Source organism: Xyrauchen texanus, chromosome 43, assembly GCF_025860055.1.
Source record: "Xyrauchen texanus isolate HMW12.3.18 chromosome 43, RBS_HiC_50CHRs, whole genome shotgun sequence".
Lineage (NCBI taxonomy): Eukaryota > Metazoa > Chordata > Actinopteri > Cypriniformes > Catostomidae > Xyrauchen > Xyrauchen texanus.
In genome coordinates this window covers 33,328,540-33,338,323 of record NC_068318.1, presented here as the reverse complement: position 1 = coordinate 33,338,323, position 9,784 = coordinate 33,328,540, and the positions used below count along the sequence as shown (strand labels likewise).

General features: G+C 39.7%; 2 protein-coding genes across 4 annotated transcripts; one reads left to right on the top strand and one right to left on the bottom strand.

Annotated features, from left to right (window-relative positions):
- Nucleotides 1–1,936: 1,936 nt before the first annotated feature.
- Nucleotides 1,937–2,569, top strand: ripply3 (ripply transcriptional repressor 3). Its single transcript, XM_052116003.1, has 4 exons — nucleotides 1,937–1,974; nucleotides 2,062–2,119; nucleotides 2,234–2,295; nucleotides 2,440–2,569. The coding sequence occupies exons 1-4, from the start codon at nucleotides 1,937–1,939 to the stop codon at nucleotides 2,567–2,569; spliced, it is 288 nt and encodes a 95-aa protein (XP_051971963.1).
- A 746-nt stretch (nucleotides 2,570–3,315) lies between these two features.
- On the bottom strand, nucleotides 3,316–9,643 carry pigp (phosphatidylinositol glycan anchor biosynthesis, class P). Of its 3 annotated transcripts, XM_052115518.1 has the most exons (8): nucleotides 9,516–9,643; nucleotides 9,302–9,392; nucleotides 9,116–9,188; nucleotides 8,913–9,031; nucleotides 7,157–7,208; nucleotides 5,505–5,660; nucleotides 4,890–5,042; nucleotides 3,316–4,629 (listed from the first exon to the last, which is right to left on the bottom strand). In XM_052115518.1, the coding sequence occupies exons 2-6, from the start codon at nucleotides 9,384–9,386 to the stop codon at nucleotides 5,657–5,659; spliced, it is 333 nt and encodes a 110-aa protein (XP_051971478.1). In that variant the 5' UTR covers nucleotides 9,387–9,392; nucleotides 9,516–9,643; the 3' UTR covers nucleotides 3,316–4,629; nucleotides 4,890–5,042; nucleotides 5,505–5,656. The 3 variants fall into 3 exon arrangements, with proteins under 3 accessions (XP_051971478.1, XP_051971479.1, XP_051971480.1); XM_052115519.1 differs by lacking the exons at nucleotides 3,316–4,629; nucleotides 4,890–5,042; nucleotides 5,505–5,660; nucleotides 7,157–7,208 and adding an exon at nucleotides 7,225–7,364; XM_052115520.1 differs by lacking the exons at nucleotides 3,316–4,629; nucleotides 4,890–5,042; nucleotides 5,505–5,660; nucleotides 7,157–7,208 and adding an exon at nucleotides 7,733–7,829.
- Between the last annotated feature and the right edge of the window lie 141 nt (nucleotides 9,644–9,784).

Genomic DNA, 9,784 nt, shown 5'->3' with positions numbered 1-9,784 from the left:
TCCAAAACTGCACATACCTTAGCTTCTATGGTGGAGGCAGAGTCGATTGGGGTGCAACTAACACAGGTGTAACGTGCCCTAAATTTCAGGGTGCCAACTACAGTGCACTTGCTCGTTACACGTCTACAAAGCCACGCTCCCATCAAATTCCCACTGACTGACCTCACACCCGGCAGAGATTTTGTGGCTCTGACAGTGTCCACGTGCGTCATACCCAGGGTAGCCCCAATTCCCGCTGTACCCCAGGGGAACACGTCAGCGCCACCCCAACTTCAAAAAGCTGGACTTTCAAGGCCTGAAATGTTCAGGCCGGTAGTCGGAGTGCTTGTGCATTCAGACAATACTTCAACTGTTTTCAGTCTGAACCATCAATGGGGCACGAATTTCAGGAGATTGTTAAGGCTCACTCACAGCATTCTCACCTGGTCGCACCTGATTTGCAATACCCACCTGCTGGGGGTAACCAGTTAGGAACTGGTCTGTCCAGGAACTGGTTACATCCAGGGGAATGGAGGTTTCATGTAGTGCATCAGATGTAGTCCAGGGGATTTGACAGGAGTTCGGTACAGTAGAGGTGGAGCTCTTTGATTCGGAGGACACAACCCACTGCCCACTGTGTTTGCCCAGATGGAGACGTCCAGTCCGTTGGTCACACACATACACTGTCGCACATCAGGCCGGATTGTCTCCTGTATGCCTTTCCTCCAATTCCTCAGAAGACAAAGGGTGCTTCTGGTAGCACCACGGTGCCTGTCCAGACCGTGCTTTCCCCTACTTCTAACTCTATAAATGAGCAGACCGAGCCAGCTTCCCCCCAGGAAGGACCTGTTATCCCAGCTGGGCAGCCGTATTTGGCACCCAGAACCGGCCCATCTGCAGTTATGGGTTTGGCGTCTTGGAGCGACTCCCTTCTAACAGACTGTGAGTTCTTGATTGTTCACACTGTTCTCAATGTACAGGATACTTCTGCTTTATACCCATCGCTGGAAGCTTTTCTGTTCATGGTGTGAAATTTGTGATCTTGACCCTGTGCATTGCACTTACAGTTTTGAGTTTGCTACAAGATCTTGCAACTGTGGTTCTGTAAATTCCGTATGAGTTTCTGGTCACTCGGAATGTGCAACAACGTTCCAAGGCTGTGTGCCGAGCTGCAGTGGCTTATATACTCAGCTCGGCTTACGTCCTATCTGGCTTGCGCGGCAATCATCCATTACTGTACCACCGTCTCTGGCGCTCAAGTGGAATTTCAGAACCATAGTCACATACGTAACCAGCGTTTGTGGTTGCAAGATAAAGTTTTTGTTTTTTAATGATTTGCATGTGCATACAAGACACAAATTCTGCCAATTAATACATTTAAAAAAAAAATAGTTTTTAGTATGTTTTTACTGCAAACAACAACCTGATTTGAAAATGTTTCAGTGCCGGAATCGACTGTCTCAAGAAACATTCTTTTGATTCTCAACTAGAAACTTTTGCCGCCAAATGAATCATGATTGATTAGCGTTGAAAAATAGTTTTTGTGTAGCGAGTCTGTTTTTATTTATTTTTTTATTTACATATTGTTCGGAAATATACACAACAAAAATGCCTTATAATTCTGTAATTTTGGAAGGTTAATTTAGGCCTACTTCAAATGTAATACTTTAGTTTGTCCTTGCTGCTGCTCACCTCATTTGTCTCTATGCAAGTAAGAACGTGTTTTGTGAGACCTGAAAAAGAAAGAAAAACATTTTCGGCTCTCTGGTCAGTGCTAACAGTGATGTGTGGAATAATAATGTTTAACACAAGAGCGGATATTTGTTAAAACATTAAATTTTCTTCATTATTAACTCAGTGTACAGATGTAGACACGCCCACCTGTGAGCGCGCGCGATGGGTGCGGGAGCGCGCCTTTATCAGTACTCGCGTGTGCGCGCTCAGTCAGTGTGTCATGATGCTGCCAGTGAGTTTACACGCGGATCAGATGATCGGGTAAGAGTTTATTATTACTCTGTTATTGTAACATTATACAGTTATATAATCGTTAACACTCTCTCTCTCTCTCTTTCGTTTGTGTAGTTGTTCTGTGATTTGGAGACCGTGGGATCCGTCAATAAGAGAAACACAATCCAATAAAGTAACATCTTTAGATATTGCTTTCTTTTCTGTATGCATCAATACTTTGTACCTGAGAATACTGAGATGACACGATTGTAACTTCGTGAATGAATCATGTTGTTGTGTTGTTCAGGTGATGTGTGGAGATGTGAGTAGGATCCAGAGGTCTGAAGACACTTTTCATCATCCTGTGAGGTCTGAAGCATATTAATAATGGAATCATAATGAAAGAACACTTACATGTGTATTATCACCATACAGTTGTGTATCAATAATAATCCATGACAAGACTTCACCATTTGTGTGTTTGTAACGGATCATCTATTCATCCAATCTCAGGCTGCTCCTGCCCAGATCCAGGATGCAGGAATATTTGTCTCATCTCGGCAGGAAGGTTTTGGCCAGTTTTCCAGTTCAGGCCACGTTACACTTTTACAACGATGAAGACTCGACCTCTGATGAAGACTGACTGATTCAAACCAACATGAAGACAAACAAAGACTCGTTCTCTTGTGAAATTCAGAGCAACCGTTTACATGAACTCCACTAGTGAGCACTGGTCATCTTCACTGTGAAGGGTACACTCATTAGGAAGCAGAACACCGTTTACGACACAGACAAGATGATCACCTGAGACGGGCAGAAATACAGAACGACAGGTCAGGTCATGCTCGGACCTCATCAAAGACAGGACCTGACCTTTGACCTAAAGAGGACCCTAATCCCTTGTGAACATTAAATCTGAACATTTAGACATTTCTGATGTGTTTATTCAATATTACATGTAATTGCAGTATAATATTGTTTTAAAGGCTGTCGAATGCTTTTCCTGAGAACCCTAATAATGTTTTATTTGTGTTACTGCTGAAATGAATGTACAGTTATTTGTATTTTCATTGTTTAAATTTAAAAAATTAAAAGATACAGTTAAATCATTATATTTTTCCAAGATTTCTCAAAATGCTTTTATACTCCAGCCTTCTTTAAGAGACTAGATTGCACATTTTTCCAAATCAACTAAATCAATATTCCTTCCCGAGATGGGATGACGTGTTACTTCAGGTGTTTGAAAATATTGCTTAAAATACACAAAATAATAATGAACCAACAAAATAATTGTATCATAAGAGTAACAGCAGCTACACTTTTGAGTGTTTTTCTGTGAACAAAATTCGATATATTACAAACGCTTAACATGAATGCACATCAGTTCTTGAAGTGAAGCATTACAACAACATGCTCAAAGAAAAACTCAAACTTCTGTCACCAATAGAGTCGTTTGTTCCAAAATCCCTGAACGGTCCGGTCTGCATACACAGACACACAGGGCAAGGCGAGAGGCGTCACAGGTTAAATGGTAACTGGCCACCCGACACCAGCATGTTTACTCGTGAGGGTTATCTGGAGGCAGTGATCGCCACCTCTCACCTGTCCACAGGTACAGACACAAGCATGGGCAGGTGGGCTGTGCAGACTGATTGAAGAGCAGCTGTGAAGTCTGAGAGAAAAGCAGATAAAACAGATGACCGTTTCACTTCTAGACGGAGGTCACAGAGGTCACAGTCTGACCCCCAAAAATAGGACTCCGTTTCATGAGGTGTTTGAGAATAAGACACTAAAACTCAATGATGTTTTTCAGCTTTAATTTTTTGTTTGTTTCAAAAACACAACAATGTCCAGAACCCAGACTCCTCTGTCTCAGTGGTGTGCATCAGTGTCAGGGGTCGTTCAGTCAGTGCATGCTGTGAGCACTCGTGACACACACACACACTAGAGTTCATCAGAGAGTCAAATCTCAGGCCTGTCACAGCGGTTGATGGATCTGATTATCTCAACTCTGAACAAACGCCAAATGTCTGCAAATGTGAGACACTCCCTATGAAGGGCATTAGACACAGTAAAACTTCAACGGTGTCATCTTGAGTGTGTGTTCTCATCGTGTTGATTGAGGTAAAACAGAAGGTTTATTTCACTGATGGTGAAATCTCGCAGTCTGGGAATCGCTCCGTCCTGACACTCTTCTAATCGCTGACTCTTGGCGAAGTGATCTACAAGAAAAAATAAATGAGCCAAAACTAATAAAAGAAAACATTTTTGTCCAATTAAATAAATATATATTGAGTAGGTCCCCCTCGTGCCCACAAAACAGCGACAACCCACATCTCAGAACAGCATTCAGAGATGATGTTCTCCTTAGCACAATTGTACACTGCAGAACTGCCACTCACTGGATGTTTTTTGTTTTTGGCACCATTCGGCGTAAATTCTAGAGACTGTAGTGTGTGAAAATCCCAGAAATACTCAAAACAGCCTGTCTGGCACCAACAATCATCCATGTGATTATATAATCAGCCAATCATGTGGCAGCAGTGCAGTGCATAAAATCATGCAGATACGGGTCAGGAGCTTCAGTTAATGTTCACATCAACCAATAGAATGGGGAAAAATATTTGGACCGTGACATGATTGGTGCCAAAAACAAAGAACAACCAATAGTGATATTAATGGATGTGAATGTGATGTGTTCACCTGTGATGTTGATCGACTGCAATATTAATGGATGTGAATGTGATGTGTTCACCTGTGATGTTGATCGACTGCAATATTAATGGATGTGAATGTGATTTGTTCACCTGTGAAGTTGATCGACTGCAATATTAATGGATGTGAATGTGATTTGTTCACCTGTGAAGTTGATCGACTGCAATATTAATGGATGTGAATGTGATTTGCTCACCTGTGATGTTGATCGACTGCAATATTAATGGATGTGAATGTGATTTGTTCACCTGTGATGTTGATCAACAATATTAATGGATGTGAATGTGATTTGTTCACCTGTGAAGTTGATCGACTGCAATATTAATGGATGTGAATGTGATTTGTTCACCTGTGATGTTGATCGACTGCAATATTAATGGATGTGAATGTGATGTGTTCACCTGTGAAGTTGATCAACAATATTTATGGATGTGAATGTGATTTGTTCACCTGTGATGTTGATCGACTGCAATATTAATGGATGTGAATGTGATTTGTTCACCTGTGATGTTGATCAACAATATTTATGGATGTGAATGTGATTTGTTCACCTGTGAAGTTGATCGACTGCAATATTAATGGATGTGAATGTGATTTGTTCACCTGTGAAGTTGATCGACTGCAATATTAATGGATGTGAATGTGATTTGTTCACCTGTGATGTTGATCGACTGCAATATTAATGGATGTGAATGTGATTTGTTCACCTGTGATGTTGATCGACTGCAATATTAATGGATGTGAATGTGATTTGTTCACCTGTGATGTTGATCGACTGCAATATTAATGGATGTGAATGTGATTTGTTCACCTGTGATGTTGATCGACTGCAATATTAATGGATGTGAATGTGATTTGTTCACCTGTGATGTTGATCGACTGCAATATTAATGGATGTGAATGTGATGTGTTCACCTGTGATGTTGATCGACTGCAATATTAATGGATGTGAATGTGATGTGTTCACCTGTGATGTTGATCGACTGCAATATTAATGGATGTGAATGTGATTTGTTCACCTGTGATGTTGATCAACAATATTTATGGATGTGAATGTGATTTGTTCACCTGTGAAGTTGATCGACTGCAATATTAATGGATGTGAATGTGATTTGTTCACCTGTGATGTTGATCAACAATATTTATGGATGTGAATGTGATTTGTTCACCTGTGATGTTGATCGACTGCAATATTAATGGATGTGAATGTGATGTGTTCACCTGTGATGTTGATCGACTGCAATATTAATGGATGTGAATGTGATGTGTTCACCTGTGATGTTGATCGACTGCAATATTAATGGATGTGAATGTGATTTGTTCACCTGTGATGTTGATCGACTGCAATATTAATGGATGTGAATGTGATGTGTTCACCTGTGATGTTGATCGACTGCAATATTAATGGATGTGAATGTGATGTGTTCACCTGTGATGTTGATCGACTGCAATATTAATGGATGTGAATGTGATGTGTTCACCTGTGATGTTGATCGACTGCAATATTAATGGATGTGAATGTGATGTGTTCACCTGTGATGTTGATCGACTGCAATATTAATGGATGTGAATGTGATTTGTTCACCTGTGAAGTTGATCGACTGCAATATTAATGGATGTGAATGTGATTTGTTCACCTGTGAAGTTGATCGACTGCAATATTAATGGATGTGAATGTGATTTGTTCACCTGTGATGTTGATCGACTGCAATATTAATGGATGTGAATGTGATTTGTTCACCTGTGAAGTTGATCGACTGCAATATTAATGGATGTGAATGTGATTTGTTCACCTGTGATGTTGATCGACTGCAATATTAATGGATGTGAATGTGATTTGTTCACCTGTGATGTTGATCGACTGCAATATTAATGGATGTGAATGTGATTTGTTCACCTGTGAAGTTGATCGACTGCAATATTAATGGATGTGAATGTGATTTGTTCACCTGTGAAGTTGATCGACTGCAATATTAATGGATGTGAATGTGATTTGTTCACCTGTGAAGTTGATCGACTGCAATATTAATGGATGTGAATGTGATGTGTTCACCTGTGATGTTGATCGACTGCAATATTAATGGATGTGAATGTGATTTGTTCACCTGTGAAGTTGATCGACTGCAATATTAATGGATGTGAATGTGATTTGTTCACCTGTGATGTTGATCGACTGCAATATTTATGGATGTGAATGTGATTTGTTCACCTGTGATGTTGATCGACTGCAATATTAATGGATGTGAATGTGATTTGTTCACCTGTGATGTTGATCAACAATATTAATGGATGTGAATGTGATTTGTTCACCTGTGAAGTTGATCGACTGCAATATTAATGGATGTGAATGTGATTTGTTCACCTGTGATGTTGATCAACAATATTAATGGATGTGAATGTGATTTGTTCACCTGTGATGTTGATCGACTGCAATATTAATGGATGTGAATGTGATTTGTTCACCTGTGAAGTTGATCGACTGCAATATTAATGGATGTGAATGTGATTTGTTCACCTGTGAAGTTGATCGACTGCAATATTAATGGATGTGAATGTGATTTGTTCACCTGTGAAGTTGATCGACTGCAATATTAATGGATGTGAATGTGATTTGTTCACCTGTGATGTTGATCGACTGCAATATTAATGGATGTGAATGTGATTTGTTCACCTGTGAAGTTGATCGACTGCAATATTAATGGATGTGAATGTGATTTGTTCACCTGTGATGTTGATCGACTGCAATATTAATGGATGTGAATGTGATTTGTTCACCTGTGATGTTGATCGACTGCAATATTTATGGATGTGAATGTGATTTGTTCACCTGTGATGTTGATCAACAATATTAATGGATGTGAATGTGATGTGTTCACCTGTGAAGTTGATCGACTGCAATATTTATGGATGTGAATGTGATTTGTTCACCTGTGATGTTGATCGACTGCAATATTAATGGATGTGAATGTGATTTGTTCACCTGTGATGTTGATCGACTGCAATATTAATGGATGTGAATGTGATTTGTTCACCTGTGAAGTTGATCGACTGCAATATTAATGGATGTGAATGTGATTTGTTCACCTGTGAAGTTGATCGACTGCAATATTAATGGATGTGAATGTGATTTGTTCACCTGTGAAGTTGATCGACTGCAATATTAATGGATGTGAATGTGATTTGTTCACCTGTGAAGTTGATCGACTGCAATATTAATGGATGTGAATGTGATGTGTTCACCTGTGATGTTGATCGACTGCAATATTAATGGATGTGAATGTGATTTGTTCACCTGTGATGTTGATCGACTGCAATATTAATGGATGTGAATGTGATTTGTTCACCTGTGAAGTTGATCGACTGCAATATTAATGGATGTGAATGTGATTTGTTCACCTGTGATGTTGATCAACAATATTAATGGATGTGAATGTGATTTGTTCACCTGTGAAGTTGATCGACTGCAATATTAATGGATGTGAATGTGATTTGTTCACCTGTGAAGTTGATCGACTGCAATATTTATGGATGTGAATGTGATTTGTTCACCTGTGAAGTTGATCGACTGCAATATTTATGGATGTGATGAATGTGATTTGTTCACCTGTGATGTTGATCAACAATATTAATGGATGTGAATGTGATTTGTTCACCTGTGATGTTGATCAACAATATTAATGGATGTGAATGTGATTTGTTCACCTGTGATGTTGATCGACTGCAATATTAATGGATGTGAATGTGATTTGTTCACCTGTGATGTTGATCGACTGCAATATTAATGGATGTGAATGTGATTTGTTCACCTGTGATGTTGATCAACAATATTAATGGATGTGAATGTGATTTGTTCACCTGTGATGTTGATCGACTGCAATATTAATGGATGTGAATGTGATTTGTTCACCTGTGATGTTGATCGACTGCAATATTAATGGATGTGAATGTGATTTGTTCACCTGTGATGTTGATCGACTACAATATTAATGGATGTGAATGTGATGTGTTCACCTGTGAAGTTGATCGACTGCAATATTAATGGATGTGAATGTGATTTGTTCACCTGTGATGTTGATCGACTGCAATATTTATGGATGTGAATGTGATTTGTTCACCTGTGATGTTGATCGACTGCAATATTAATGGATGTGAATGTGATTTGTTCACCTGTGATGTTGATCGACTGCAATATTAATGGATGTGAATGTGATTTGTTCACCTGTGATGTTGATCGACTGCAATATTAATGGATGTGAATGTGATTTGTTCACCTGTGAAGTTGTCTACTGAAGCGAGTGGAGCCACGTTCATCAGATTTACACCAAACAGCAGCACAAAACATGTGGTTATAGTGACCAACAGGTATATGGGAGCAGCCAGAGCCCAGTATCTGAAAATAAATCAGCACAGTGTGTTCAGTGTGTGTTCATGTGTATGAAGTCTCTCCTGAACATAGAAGAACACATTAACTCACTTCTGCGGCCAGTAGGTAAGTCCAACTGAATGCAGCCAATTCTCCGGGACAAAAGCCCACACTAAATACAGCACTAATGAGAGAAGATCAACAATAACACAGCTATATCACTAATAAAATACACAACACACGGATTACTGGACACCTAATAAGAGCTGATTATAGGGAGCTGATGGTGAATCTTACAGAAAGCGAACTGAGATCCCAGAAACAGCACAAAGCCGTAGATCGCTCTTTCAGGCAAAGGAGACGGAGAATTCTCCACCATCATCAACACCTGCACAAACAAACATTTACCAGCAATAACACTTAATTAACAGACAAACACACATATCTAACGCTGCGTTTTCTCAACAAACACAAAACTAACACTCCAGCCCCATCATAAACATACTGGTACCTGTGTTGCTCCTTATTGACCGTTCAAAACTTGGATAAATTGTATATTATTTAACATTACGTGATTACAAATCTATAAGTATCACACTCATCTCGGTTTCCTGTTTTATTAACGCGCGCGACTCTCTGCTGCCATCAAGCGGACAGGAGACACACAACACACACACTCACACAACATACACACACACACACACACACACACACACACACACACACACATACACACACACATACACACACATACACACGCGTGATAAAGCGCTTGTTTGT

Excerpts from the sequence above, each read along its gene's own strand:
- ripply3 (XM_052116003.1), top strand. The coding sequence starts at position 1,937 with ATGCTGCCAGTGAGTTTACACGCGGATCAGATGATCGG. Across the intron at positions 1,975-2,061 it reads CACGCGGATCAGATGATCGG|TTGTTCTGTGATTTGGAGAC; the intron begins GTAAGAGTTTAT and ends TCGTTTGTGTAG. Across the intron at positions 2,120-2,233 it reads GAGAAACACAATCCAATAAA|GTGATGTGTGGAGATGTGAG; the intron begins GTAACATCTTTA and ends TGTGTTGTTCAG.
- pigp (XM_052115518.1), bottom strand. The coding sequence starts at position 9,386 with ATGATGGTGGAGAATTCTCCGTCTCCTTTGCCTGAAAGAGCGATCTAC. Across the intron at positions 9,189-9,301 it reads GGGATCTCAGTTCGCTTTCT|TGCTGTATTTAGTGTGGGCT; the intron begins GTAAGATTCACC and ends TTCTCTCATTAG. Across the intron at positions 7,209-8,912 it reads TTCAGTAGACAACTTCACAG|GTGAACAAATCACATTCACA; the intron begins GTGAACAAATCA and ends TCAACTTCACAG.